Source organism: Anolis carolinensis, chromosome 1 (assembly GCF_035594765.1).
Source record: "Anolis carolinensis isolate JA03-04 chromosome 1, rAnoCar3.1.pri, whole genome shotgun sequence".
Taxonomy (NCBI): domain Eukaryota; kingdom Metazoa; phylum Chordata; class Lepidosauria; order Squamata; family Dactyloidae; genus Anolis; species Anolis carolinensis.
Genome location: NC_085841.1, coordinates 56,299,232 through 56,313,809, shown reverse-complemented (window position 1 = coordinate 56,313,809; position 14,578 = coordinate 56,299,232). Strand labels below are relative to the sequence as shown.

The 14,578-nt window shown below is 36.2% G+C and overlaps 2 protein-coding genes across 7 annotated transcripts in view; one reads left to right on the top strand and one right to left on the bottom strand.

The window, feature by feature from the left end:
- The first annotated feature begins 2,546 nt into the window (after positions 1-2,546).
- On the top strand, positions 2,547-10,729 carry spmip3 (sperm microtubule inner protein 3). Of its 5 annotated transcripts, none has more exons than XM_062974810.1 (6): positions 2,547-2,859; positions 5,694-5,889; positions 6,215-6,290; positions 6,957-7,049; positions 9,092-9,267; positions 10,297-10,729. In XM_062974810.1, exons 3-6 carry the CDS (start codon positions 6,223-6,225, stop codon positions 10,404-10,406), a joined length of 447 nt encoding a protein of 148 aa, XP_062830880.1. In that variant the 5' UTR covers positions 2,547-2,859; positions 5,694-5,889; positions 6,215-6,222; the 3' UTR covers positions 10,407-10,729. The 5 variants fall into 5 exon arrangements, with proteins under 5 accessions (XP_062830880.1, XP_062830867.1, XP_062830859.1 ...); XM_062974789.1 differs by lacking the exon at positions 5,694-5,889 and adding an exon at positions 4,159-4,246 and having other exon boundaries at positions 2,550-2,859; XM_062974797.1 differs by having other exon boundaries at positions 4,159-6,290.
- Positions 10,730-14,034: 3,305 nt separating this feature from the next.
- Positions 14,035-14,578, bottom strand: part of adss2 (adenylosuccinate synthase 2) — a 35,743-nt gene continuing 35,199 nt past the window's right edge. For both annotated transcript variants that reach the window (XM_003225191.3, XM_008117453.3), the window contains one exon: positions 14,035-14,574. In XM_003225191.3, coding sequence (XP_003225239.1) covers positions 14,522-14,574 — 53 coding nt within the window. In that variant the 3' untranslated portion in view covers positions 14,035-14,521. The remainder of the gene's footprint in view (positions 14,575-14,578) is intronic.

Below are 14,578 nucleotides of genomic sequence, written 5' to 3'. Positions count from 1 at the left end.
AGGACCCGTCTCATCTTTATTTGGTTTTGGAATTGTAATTATCTCAGAATATTTCCAGGAGTCTGGAACTTTACCTCCTTCCATGATTACGTTGAAAAGTATAACCAAATTCGGAGTAATTTCCCCTTTTAAAATTTTGTAGAAATTTGTGGTTAAGCCGTCTGGTCCGGGGGCTGAGTTCACTTTTAAACTATCTATTACCTTTTCAACTTCTGAATTTGATATTTTGTTGTTTAACTCTATTTGTGACTGATCATCTATGTTTTTCTGTAAATATACTTTTTGTTCTAGTGTATCTTTACCCTTGTAGAGTTTCTCATAAAAACTTGCCATAATTTCTCTAATTTCATTATCTGTTGTTTTTAAGTGACCCTTGTAATCTTTTAAGTTTAGTATTTTGTTTCTATCCTGTTTTTTTTTTAAAGAAATCTGGCCAAACTTTTTAAGTTATTGATGGAGTTAATTTGGTAATCATTTTTGATCCATAGGTGGTTTTTTTTTGTAGCTTCAATTTTTTCTAAGTTCTCCAAGCTTTGTTTTTTTTTATATCCATTTTTTCTTATTTTCTGCTGTTGGGTAATTTTAGAATTGTTGGAGGAAGTTCTCCACCTCTCCTCTAGTTTTTTCAAGAATAGATTTTTCTTTCTTGTTAATCCCAATTTCTTTAGTGATACTAACAGTTGCTTTAAAAGCATCCCATAATAACTCTTCTTTTATTTCTGGTTGTCTGTTTATTATAAAAAATTCTTTTATCTGATTTTTTATGTCTTGTTTGTCTTTATCCTTGAAAGTTACCTTTGGGTTAAATCTCCATTTCTTTGTAAATCTCCTCACAGATTCACCCAATTTAAGCAAAATTAGAGAATGATCTCCTGGCCATTGTTTCCCAACTTTTATCTCATTAATTTCTCTAGAATTATTAATTCCAACTAAGAAGTAATCTATAGTTGTGAATTTTGAGTGCCTGTGTGAGTAGAAAGTTGGTGCCATAGCCTCTTCAACTATTCTATTATGGGCCTCGATTAGATTCCATTTTTTTAAATTAACTTTACTTTCTAACCTTGTGGGACTCGCCCCTAAGCTTCTTCTATTCATGTATATCTCCATGTTTAAATCTCCCTCGATGACTACATTGCCCTTTGCATGTTTTTCAATTTTGTCTTTCCTAGAGTTGACCTAATGAATAGCATCCAAAATAGTTGTAACTAACAATATCATTCACTCCAGTGATACCTACTGCAGGCATGAGCAGCAGTTTCTTTAGTGCATTTATCTTAAATTGGAATCTGGTTCCAACATATATAAGAGTAATGGGTTCTTACACCATTCTCCTCATAATATAACCTATCCTGTTTATTCAAAAAAACAAACAAACAGAAGTCCTATGAAGGCATTCACACACCTGCTCGTGTATAGCTCAAAATAGCTGTGCAAAGACATGAGAAGACATGTAATACACTAAGTCAAGCGCTCAAGGGCAACATGCCAGGCCTCAGTGTGAAGAACTGCTTGTGGATTTCTAGATGTATTCAGTGATAAGAAGTCTGTCAACTGAATATGGTTCCATTGGCTTAGGTAGAATTTCACGCTCAACACAGGAAGATGTGAAAAGCTGCACTGCTGGGTGTTATGTTGGGGAACATAACTTATATTTGTTTCTATGTGCCTTCAAGTATTGGTGCATGACCTTGGCAACATATTGTTTAGTCTACAAGACCAACCTGTGTAAACTATTTCAGACAGGACGAAGAGGATCCAGGAGGACCATTGAGATGGCAGTGGCGGATTTAAGGATTCGGCAGCGTGACCTCTGAGGATGCGGAGGCAGGCCAGGCCGCACCCATGGAAGGAGAGAAAGGCCACGCCTGGGCAGAGGACCAGGAGGCAGGCCCAAGCGTGGCCTTCCTCTCCTTCCACTGCTTTGTCCATGCCGCCCAGGGGGAGGGGGAGGAGGTCGGAGGGCACAAAGAGGGCTGGGGAGCCAGGGAGAGGGAGGGAGGCAGGATGCGCTCTCCTGACTCATGGCGCCTTCAGCAACCGCGTAGTTCACCTAACGGTTGAACCGCCCTGCATGTGAGTGTGGAGAAGAGCAAACCACAGACCATTTACTACAATGCAGTCTGAGCCCTGCCACATGCACAATGGAGGACCTTCTTACAGCAACAGCAGAGGCAGTCCAAGTGGCCAGCGTCTGGTCAAAGGAAATTTAGTATAATGCCAAGTTTTTAACTTTGTGTTTTTAAATACATTATAACTGTTCCTCAATTCTCTTCTGTCATGACAAATAAAATCCGTGCAACTACATCTCCCTACAGAGTCAAAGTAGGTGTGGTTTAAAACCACTGTGAACATTGGTGTCATCATGTCCTGCTGCAAAGATAAGGTTGTTTCCATATACTATTTCAGTCTAGAAAGTATTTCATGATTCTTCTCACATATTCTTGCAATTGTACAAGTCAGAACCCATGAAAATAGTCTAAGAGAGAAGAAATCAGAAGTATGTCTCAAAATGTTCAATATGTTTTATTAGTAAGAGAGAGAAACTATCCAAAGACCATTTGCTTAGCAGTCTTCCTTTTGTAAATCAATGTACCATTTCTTAACAATATAGATATAAACCACAGGAGTCAACTTATTTTACTATTAAAGCATTTATGACACACTGCCATCACAATATGTCATGCATCACAATGCTATCCACTGCTTGATTTTATGGATGCAGGCAAAAATGTAAGTTCAAACTATCCTGCAGGCGACAGCGGATTTTCGTTTAGGCTCCCATCTTTGTTTCCATTACATTGTTTCTGTTTACCCATAATAAAGAGTAAAAGTCATTTTCATTTGTGTGCAGCAAATCAGGTAAGACTTAATTTATCACAGTCTTTTGGAATAAGAGCACTTTATGAAGCCTGTTTTGTTCTACTGCTAGGAAAACTGAATAAATTTATGAACTTCAGTGGTTGCAGAGAGAAACAAAGATAACAAGGAAAGTCTGTATGGGGAAAAAACCATCTCGTCGTCTGAAGGATGTGCAAATGGTTTTGGCTGCTACAGTGTTCCCTCACTACTTTGCAGTTCGCTTTTCGGTTTTTCAATAAACACTAAAAGAATAAACCATAAAAATTATTTTTCCTTCCTAAGGAGAAGAGGAAGGAAGGAAGGAAGGAAGGAAGGAAGGAAGGAAGGAAGGAAGGAAGGAAGGAAGGAAGGAAGGAAGGAAGGAAGGAAGGAAGGAAGGGAGTCGAAGGGAGAGAAAAGGAGGATGAAGCAGCTTCATGAGATTGTAAAAAACATAGTCGGACAGCATCAGTGAGATTGTAAACGACACAAATATAGTGTCCCTACTTCGTGGATTTTCACTTTTAGCGGGTGGTCCTGGAACATAAGTGAGGGAACACTGTATACAACATGGACATGTCAAAAATCAGTTGAGGCCACTTGCCAGTAGTAGACATAACCAAATCACAAAGTAGGTAGGAAGTCAATGACAAGGAGAACATTGTCCTCTTATGTTGACAGAAGCAATTTTCTCAACACCATGGGTTAAAAGAACTCAGAGCAATGGGTTCCAATTACAGGAAAAGATATTCCACCTGAACATTAGGAAGAACTTACTGACCATGAGAGCTGCTCAACAGTGGAACTCTCTGTCTCAGAGTGTAGTGGAAGCTCCTTCCTTAGAGGCTTTTGAACAGAGGCTGGATGGCTTTGACACCTCAAAACACGGAGAAGTCCCCAAATGCATGAGAATACACAACACCAACCTAACACAAGTACTGCAGAACCAGGTACTACCACCAGTTTCTTTTCCTCTGCAATTAAGTCTCAAAATGACTAAGAGGTATCACTGTTGCCTTTTGAGATGGACTGCTGAAGAACACAGATGCATTTGATATTGTGGTAGGGTGGCCCAAGGGAAGGGTCTGGGAGGGAATTGGCTTATAAGATCAAGTTTTATCTTGATGAAACAAATCACCTTTTCAAGGTTTTATAAAGCTGCACCAAGCCTTTGTAACTTGTATAAAATCTGCAGAGCCTATGTAATCGCCATGTATCTATAACTGTTATGAACCCTAATTTGTACAGAAGGATATTGCTGGTTCCTATTTATGTAATCATGTACAATGTGAAAACTAAGATGGGGTCCTTAATTTACAGGAGAAAAACAAATGCTAAATCGGAAACATTACTACATGGTGTGATAGGAAACGTGAAAGCTTTGATGGCATTGCTGACAATTATGAAGGCAAGTTGAGCATTACTGGTTGTCAAAAATGTGACAATGTTGGTAAATATAACAGATCTCAACAGCTCAGTGTGGTTTTTTCAGAGCGGACACATTTGAACACCATCCTGTTTCATGTCCCAAAGTTGACTAAAATAACAAGGCTTGGGAGTATTTTGTAGATTGCATTCCACACAAGTTAAACCAACATCGTTACCAGGTTTATACACTGTTAAAGATATTCATTGAGTTCAAGAATAAGAATGTTATGCTAGTTTTCAACTGATACTGTTTAAAAAAAGACTTGAGTGGAGAACAGCAATATTTTTATTGTACAGTGGTGAGAGAATTTTGGGTGAGATACCTGTATATTGTAAGCAAAGCCAAGTTTGTATACATTGTCACTTAGAAACAGCATAGGAAGAGTCTTGATGAGAGGAGGCACAGACATGGCACTTTCAGCCTCTGACTCATCCCAGTTTAAACACTTCCTTGCCAGGAGGTTGCCATGGAGTGGCCAAAACATAATTCACTGTTGCAGTCAACAGCCCACATAATCTATAATATTTTCCAATGCTAATGGGTCAACATTTGTACAAACCAGACCATGACTCATCGTTCAAAAGGAAGCTTGTAACTGACAATTTAAAAGGTTAAAATGTATAAATATACAAATACTAAATCACACATTAAAAAAATATCCTGTAAACAATAAAGTCAAACATCTAGACAATGTTAGATTTTTAAAAGACACTTGAAAGATCTCTCATGTTTCTTATACCTGTAAAAAAATAATAGTTGAGATCCAAGGAGATGTAGAAACTCATGGCTTCAGATAGGCTGGCTATTTTCCTCTTTGAACAGCAAAACATGATAAATCATAACTACTTTTGACAATTCTCCATGACCTAAAGCCAATTGTGGGTTCAACCTAGAGTAAGCCTGGTAAATCAATGGGAACTTAGTAAAGTAATAATTAAGTTTCATTGATTTCACGGGTCCATTCTAGGAGAAAAGCAACTTAAAGGACAAAAATACTTTCTGGAGGACGTAACAAAAATGTTCCCCTAAGATCAACAGCGACAACATCTACGCCCGTCTCTGTAAATCCCGTGATCGGAACCAATACCAAATTTTATTTGATTGAATTAACAATAATGTAACTAAATGATTTGGATTGTGTGTGTTTATGGGATGAGGCCCCTGGAGGGTTTCCAGCTTCTGAAAAGCCCTTCCACGGGAAGTCTGGCTGATTCGCTCCTTGTTTTTCTTTTGCCAGCAGGCAGTCTTTCCTGATCAAGCAGGGATTTTATGAGTAACTGCTTGCAACCAGCCTTTTGAGTAATATGAATGCTTGCTTTATTTTGGCCCCTGTATACTTTTCTAATTTTACAATATGTTCATTCTGTTGTTATAACGTAACTTTGTGTTTTAAATGTACTGTTCAGGTTTTCACTTATTCTTTTAGTGAGCTGATTCGGGTCCCTCTCGATTCCATGAGAAATACAGCATCTAAATGAAATAAAATAAGTAATGTTGGCAGAGGGTGGGGGAATCACCTCTATCTTGTTCTGCTGACACAACTTCTTCCATCAGCCTAAGTATTCAATTGGATCCTGGCCTTCATACTTCAAGTAATGGATGGAAGTCTACTACTGATTGATGTATGGTGTTGATTTCACTTTTTTATGTTCAGAAATATTAATTCATGTATTTCCATGTTTATGAAATAATGTGTAAAACATAACCAAGCCACCCTACATAAAACAAAAATTTAAAAATAAGTACCATTTTAGAAAGGTCACCGGGGGGAGGGGGGGAGTAGAGAGAGAATTACTTCCTTTTTACAATGTTGATATTAAGTTTGCCCACTCTGAATATTTACTTCAAATAGACTTTGTGCATGCATACTCATTATAACACTGTTTGTATTATAATTAAGTGCTGAAGTAATTAACAAGCAGTATAATATCCTACTATCTTTTCCAGGGATTTTAATGGCAGGAAATGTTACAGCAGTAAAATTACGGCGGTTTATAGATTCAGCACCTGAAATCCCAACAGGGTAAAGTATGAGGGTAAAACAAATATCATCTTGTTTGTTCTTATTGCAATTATTATGTGTCGGTCCTGTACATATGCAGTGAAAATACAGCAGCAGGAAATACAGACAAGCACCATAATTAAAAGTGTTATGATACTGCATTGGAATATACTGTGATTTTGTCCATTTGTTTCACTTGTTCTATTTTTCCAGAGAATGTACATCCTGTTCTTCCTCTGAACACTCAATGTGCAGGTAGCTTATAAGAGTTTGAAAAGTTACAAACCCATTAAAAACAAAGTTATCGATTTCTGTTAGAAGTTCATTGGATAACACCTGGAAAACAGGCATTGCTCATCTCCAATTAAGGCTTGAAAAATGCTGAGAATGAAAGACATTTAATACAAATGGAACGAAACATTCCAAATATGACACATGGTTACCATGAACTTTAGTGGTAGCGTAGGATTGATGCCTATAGATCTTCAGTTGCGCCTTCAAGGTATTTACACTGTCTTAGAATGACAAGATTTGATCCATTGTGACACATTGCCAGTGACACACTGGCATTTTAAATACTCTTGAAAAATACGTAAAGTATTTGCTGTTAGTTAATGTACAATATGAGCACATAACATGAAAATCATGTTTGAAATATAGAATTTGAGCATTTTGTTTTGTTACTAGGATTCTTCATCATCAAGGAAAGGATGTTTGTGGTTATTATACAGGTCAACTGGCACGGCTTTATGTTGCATATCCTCCTGAAGGGCAGCCAAAGTAAGAAGATTTTGTACTACCCATCACACCTTGGGTGTTCTAATTGATTATGACAAATTATCAGTGACACAAACATTTCTAGGACATTCTGCATATGGCTCTTTTCAGCTTCAAAGTAGAAAATCAGGAGATACACAATACACCCCCCACCCCATCACTCCCATATCTCTTTATCAGAACTGGAACATATCTCCTTTAAAATATACCTGATACTTGATATTATAATTATTTATTGACCAGATTTTAACATTTATTTAAATTGATCTATCTGTCAGCTGTTGTTGTTTAACTTTGTGGTATGTGAACACAATAGAACTGAAGGGAGTAATGCAAATTAAGTTACACTATCTTTCAATATAAAAAACAAAGAACGGCGAAAGAGGAGAAAGCACACCCAATTCCTTAGACAAATAATTTTCTACACAGCCATAACAGTACATAGAACTTTATGCTACTTTTTGAAGACCTTTGTTACAAACCAATTTCAAATACAGTAGAGAAGAAAACCTTCCTTTTGCTGGGGCAGCTTAGAAGTAGGCATCAGGAAAATAAACTTGTCTTCTGACATACGTCAGTTGTATAGCATGAGCAAGCTAGAGTTAGTCATAGTAAAAAGAAACTTTAAATACACAAATTTTATGGACTCTTTCCAAGACACTGAAAATTTATCTACCCAGGCTTGGCAGGAACCATTATTTAACCAATTAAGAAAAGTAAAAACTAATCTCAGAAATGGAGGACTACATTTTCTGTTGAGCATGCAAAAAGAGAATATATTTGCACTAGCACTTTCAATTCCCAGACTTTAAATTTGACTCAAAAGGCATAGGACCTTTTCACATATGCACCCAAGACAATAAAAAAGAAACAGGAAATTTCTCAACAATACTCACATATCACTCGAAATGGACCTGATATTATTTAAGTAAATAGCACAAAGAGCAAGAGAGAGCTCAAGTTTTTGTCACTGCAAAAGAAAAAGTTGCTTGCCTGTAACTGTATTTCTTTGAGCAGTGAAACAAACAAGAAATTAAAATTCACACATATGCAAAATAACAGACTGCCCACAGTGACAACTGCGGGGGCAAGAACTTTACAAAAAAATGGAGCTATTATTGCTATCAGCTAATCTTTAGAATAGTCAATGCGGCATACAATAGAGCAGAGCTTCTTAAACTTTTCCACCTGGGAACTCTTTTGGCCCAATAATTTTTACATGACCTCAGATATTTGATTATATAAAATAGGTATAAATATCAAACATTTAGTTATATCAGCATTTGCAAAGGATGGCTAAATAGGCTGATATTCCTTTTTATGATGTGCAGCTGAAGCATCTTCTGCAGAATCCACTGTAAATACTGCACAATAGATTCATATAAATGTCTAAAACAGCCAATAGGCAATATTCAGAAAACTTTTACTGTTGTCATTTTTTTCGGGACCCCAACAATGAGCTACAGGGACTTCATTTGGGTTTGGTATCCTCTGTTTAAGAAGCAGTGCAATAGAGGACATGTGAACTGGTGGTTCAGTCATGATTCCTCCTGCACCAAATGCCCTCATGGTATTTCCCTTTCCCCCTTGGTTCTCAACTGCTATCATATGCATACAAATGTAGGTCATTGTGTACTGGCATGTTATGCCTAATGCAAGAAACTCTTTCCGATGAGAATCCTGAATATGAAACAAAAGACCCTGGCTAGTATTGAAAGCTATTTATTGTACATTACAGTAAGCTTCCACAGATGAAAAATCAATGCTATTTACAATAATTAACTGCAAGGTACACAACCTCATTTTTGCCATTTCAAGAATCTGATCAGGCCAATTTAGTAACAATAGTTTATTATGAGAGTCTCATGGTAATCCACCATGCTGCTAATGCTTACTAGACCATAGCTGGATTAAAACTGAATAGCCCATTTTAAAAGATATTAGAATTAACATTAAGATGTTTTGGTGTTCTTAGAAGTGGCTTGTGTTTTGTCAAGCAGGATATCAATGTGAGATTACTTAACCATGTTATATCCTTCCTTCAGACTTTTCACAAAACTACAGCCAATTCCAGTAAAACATGAAATTGAGCCTCACCACGAATATGACCACCATATTCTGAAGCAGTACATTCACTACCAAAGGAAAATGAAGAAAGTCCATGACTGGCACACACAGACCACATACAGAGAAGCATTCACATTACCAATCTTCAAGTCAGGTAAGCAAAAGCTTAGCTGGCTAAAGCATGTAATTCATATGTTCTGTTAGGAAAATACCTTCTAAATGCCTAAAAATACCTTATGCATTGGTTTATATACAACTGGCAATTTTTAAAAGGGTAGCAGAAAATGTTCATGTTGCATAACATGCAGCCATAGCAAAATACTGTACTGTAGGACCTTCATTTTCAAGGAATAAAAGATATACGCCTCCACTGAATCCACATATGTATTCTATATATTAGCAGACATATTACATGTCTTCATAACTTGGAAGCAAGTATAGGATACCATTTCCTGTGAACAGTTGATAATGGTAAATATAAGGAGAGAACAGCTAGATGAACAGCACCATAGCATGTAGCTCAATCTAAATATAATATGGTTCTTAAAGGATTTATTTTTAAAATTAGACTTTCATCAACTTTTCATGTTTCACTGTCTGGATCAGAGAACCATACAATACTTTCCACATATCCACAGGAGCTTTAGACTTGTGCTTCTTAAACCAACAATCTCCCAAGACAGATAATGAACCACCTTTCAAGTGGACGCTTGGGAAGAAAGCAAAGCACTTGATCACACTGGGTAGATGAGTATATTTGGAAAACAATCTTATGTTCTCTGGCCATTATTTACGTGGTTATGGTAAAGTGATAAGACTGCTTCAACCTTTTTTTCTGTGATAATTTGGTTCCAAGCTCAGATGAGAAATATTTTAACAATGCAAACTTTGTCACTCTTCAAGTGTAAATCAGTTTGGAATAAGCAGTGGCAAGAGGGAAGATCATATTTCAGTTTAGGATGAGAGGAAAATTAGAATGGAGGGGGAAATACAACAGTTACTGAAAGGCACAATCCACTGTGCATTCACAAGAGGAGTGCATAAAAATAAGTTTGTAGGAAGCATGTTTTGTGTATAAATGTATATGGGATGGAGGTAAAATATTGATTAATTCATTTCAAGGAGCAATGGAGCAAAAGGAGCAAAAAAACATATTGGTTTTTTAAAAAATTTTAAATTACAGGTAGTGCTGATGATGGTTATCGCCCAAGAACTGAGGCTGAATCACTGTCTGTTTGGAAAAGTGTTTCTGTCAAGAGGAGGGGAGGTAAACCTTCATTTATGGGAGTTTGATAAATTCTTCATCTAGCATTTCTAGAAAGCAACATGGAAGATCTGTTTCAAGACTGTGTCTATCAAAAGTGTGAAAACTGTTGCTAAGAATATATGGATGCTACAGCAATCTTAAGCACAAACGACGTGGCTTCAAATTCTTTGAAAATTTAAAAAATGGAAGAACTTTAAACGGGCATATATCAAAATGAGAAGCAAAGCAACAGTAAAATAACAATCCTATACAATGTAAAGCTGGAGTGACGTTTCAGAGTGCAGAAGTTGGCCACTACATATAAGAAGCCTCCTTTAAATGCAAGTATAAAGCAGGTGATGTTACAGAATCTAAGAATGTTTCGTTATCTATGAATGTTTCATTACCACTTCATGGCTTTATTTCCAGGGGGTTTCTTACCAGCTTCCTTTCCTTTTCAATCAAGTATTACAGTAATTCTGGAATTGATGCATGCACCATGGATATTGTTTGTTTTTGTTATTTTTGTTTTTTGGGGTTTTTTTGTAATTTCCCTGCAGGGAAAAAATATGTCAATGTACCAAACAGCACATTCGTGCTGTTGTCATCACTTCCCTCCCCATTACTCTGCCTCAATTGTAGTGCAAACATGAACAAGTAAATACTCTGCATGTTTCATTTTATTATGAAAAATGTGTGTATATGTGCCCCTAAGCATCAACAAGTGGATTAGAATTTCCACTAGTACAATAAGATTAAACAAGTTTGCTGTTAAATTCTCAAGCTCCATTTGCAAAGCAGTTGGTTGCATTATTGCAGTAGAGACTGGACAAAGGAAGCATGGATCAATACCAGTCAACTGACTGATGTAACCAAGGAATGAAAGAGTATCCTACTCATCTTGTTATTATTAATATCATTACTAAAACACACTTTACCAGTGTTTCATATTAGCAAAATGAAATGAACATGACCCTTCTTCCTAGGACGCAACATGCCACACCTGTCCTCCATACACATCTTTAGCAAGCTGTAAGGATTGAAAAAAGAAAGAAAGAAAGAAAGAAAGAAAGAAAGAAAGAAAGAAAGAAAGAAAGAAAGACAGAAAGACAGAAAGAAAAGACATAGTGTATCAGTACTAATCCAAGTAAACAGGCCAGTTAAAACTTCGTGCAAAGTCTGAATAGTGAGAATATAAAAAAGAATATCCTTAAAACTTTTTCAGAATCAAAACACAATAAAAACTAATCCAACATTAATGATTGCATTTCAGCAATCAGAAAAATAAAACTCAGTACAACAGAGGATGACTGGTTGAGAAATGTCAGGTCAATACAGTGTACCAGTTTAAAAAACAGTTAAAATAAAAAGAAAAGCAAGGATATTACCAGATTTATGTTCAGGAACTTTGATTAGGTATTGCTCAAGCTAAATATATTAGAGAAAACAGGACAGAGCATTTCTATTCTCTTCAAGGATGAAATTAAATCTTTGTTTTCTAATGTATCTTTGGTTTGCAGTAAGGCTTTAGAAAATGTACACTAATTTGGAAAAAAACGAGTGCCCACAAATTCTTAAGCTTGAGGACACTAGGGAATGGCTTTGGGGGGGGGCATTGTTTTGTTGTTGTGTTCCTTCAAATCATTTCCAATCTTATGGCTACCCTATCATGTGGTCTTGTTGACAAGTTTTATCCAGAAGTTTCCCATTGCTTTCTTCTGGGACTGAGAGAGTATGACTTTCTCAGGAACACCCTATGGGTTTCCATTGGTGACCGGGGATATGATCCCTAGTCTTCAGAGTCATAATCCAATGCACAAACCACTACACACCACTAGTTCCCTTTAAAGGACATAAGAAACTACAATGAAGAATCCAACTAGTAATCCACTGAATTATGAACAAGATAGGTTCTTTAGGTTTGTTCTTAAGTTGAATTTTGTATGTAAGTCAAAACAGGTACATTTTTAAGTGTAACTTCAGCCATTTAAAGTTTTGGATAGCACAGGGAAGGGTTAACACCACTGCAAAGTTTATTTTGCTGTCTGTAGCCCTATTAAGAAGATTTCCCCTCACTTTCTGTCCCTGTGGATTTTGAAAATTTCAGGTTGTCGCAGAAGCACCTTTCCCCCATGATAGGGGGTAGATCTCCTCTCCCTGTTGTCTCACTCCCATTTGTAACTAAGTCATATGTGGGTCGGATGTCTGTAACTTGGGGACTGCAGTTCTTAAGCAGCTGTATATAGCAGCAACAAAGTTGTTCAAAGTAAATAACTGAAAATATCCCAGAAGGATAGATTCATTGGAAGACAAAGGTTTTGTAAAATTCCACTCAAGCACCATGTTTTTCATTCATCTTGCTTGGAAGAAAAAGCTTCTTTTCACTTAACTACAATGTACACCTTTTTCTGAGTATATGATACGTTAGATTGTTTTACTCTAATTTCCTCACAAGCTCACTTCTAATAAATGCATTTCTTCCTTAATTAATTATCCAATTTTATATTTTTTTTCTTTCTCTCGTCTGTTTTTTAACTTGATTACAAAATAAAATTCCATATAGAAAAAACACTGGATAATATAATATTACAACACAGATACCATACAGATTTGAGAGCAGGCAAGACTGGAGCACAGAACAGCAAGACAAACATCTGTTTCTTCATGCACTATTGATACTAGTCCACAACTTACTGCTAACTTTCCCAGAAAGTAAGGATGGCATTTCCACAGAAAAATATTTAAGCCTTTTCCCACCACACCCAACCTTCCACTAAAGGAAAATTACAAAATTATAATTTCTTAAGAGTTCAATATCACAGAACTCAAGAACTCAGAAGAACAACTTGATGTATATAAGCAATGCTGAAAAGTTATTGGCTTCCTAAATCTTACGATGGGAAATTTTAAAATCTGGGTTTTTAAATATGTTTGGAACACTAATTTGTGCAATGTGGTATTCAAACACTACCTACTCATCTTAATGCCTTCAGAAAAATATCAATTAACATATACTGTACTATGTGTAGTTCTTGATCACTCTTTTAAAAATATCTTTGAAATAAACAGTTATAGAAGCCTTCCTGTATAAGAAAGAAATGAATGATGAACATTCTTTAACTCAGAAATTAATGCCCATGAAGTAAAAGTAGATCATGAACTGTTCTAAAAGCCAAAGACTAAAGTATTGAATGAATCACTGTACCAAGAGCTGTGAGATGAATTGGTCAAGTTAGCAGATACGCAATTCAATCAAAAGAAAGGGCACCTGCAAACCATAAGCATCTGAAGTGCAGAACTTAGTCTCCTGGGCGTTGTCAAACATTTTAAAATTAATTTACCATTAAAATATATTACTCTCCATGGCTATTTATCTAGGGTTCCCTTAATCCCAGTGACAGAAAGCAACGTGTTTATCCACCATATTTTTCATACCAGATGCATTTGGGAATAGATTAATGCATGGACGAATAATGGACTGAATGGGGTGAAATTGAGATGCAAAACTTTTTTAAAGTATTGATGCATTCTTTACAATAGTGAGCGTAACACACATCCAATGTTTTTTAGTATTTTCATTTATAAATTAAATTGTTGTAATCTATACATATTAAACACCTTTCCAAACTACCAGCTCATCATCATAGTTTTAATAAAAACTGTAACAAAAGTGTATGTTTTTTCACCAATATAAAATCATCCTTCTCTTTAATTACACACTACATCAGCAGCCATACAGGGAACAACAGCTTTAGGAGTATAAATGAGGATGTAAAACTCTGTGCAAAACTGCATTAATTATTATAAGCATGTAAAAAATCAGGAAGTAACACCACGCAAAACAGAGACAATAAAGACAAATAGTCATGTAATACAATCTCAGATTTTGAGAAGGTATTCAGACATATTGTGAAAAAAATCTGGTGGCACCATGACAAATGGTGGAAATAGTGATAAATGCCCTGGAATTCGTGAGGTTGTACGAGAAAATGATACTGAAAGTCTTTATAACAGGAAGAATAGCTTTTTCAGACAATCTCTAGCTCTTTCCCATACCAGGTCCAACTTTCCAAAAATCATTACTTATTGAGCTAAGAACAATAGATATAATAATGAGCAGTCTGAGGAGTGTGCTTTCTTTTCTTCCATTTATTCAGCACTTTTAGAAGAGCTGGATCATCGACTCCCTGGATTTTCCCACTCCAATCCATTTAACTGC

Coding starts and splice junctions, on each gene's coding strand:
- spmip3 (XM_062974810.1), top strand. CDS start 6,223: ATGGCAGGAAATGTTACAGCAGTAAAATTACGGCGGTTTATAGATTCA. Junction 6,291..6,956: donor GCACCTGAAATCCCAACAGG/GTAAAGTATGAG, acceptor TTTTGTTACTAG/GATTCTTCATCATCAAGGAA. Junction 7,050..9,091: donor CCTCCTGAAGGGCAGCCAAA/GTAAGAAGATTT, acceptor TCCTTCCTTCAG/ACTTTTCACAAAACTACAGC.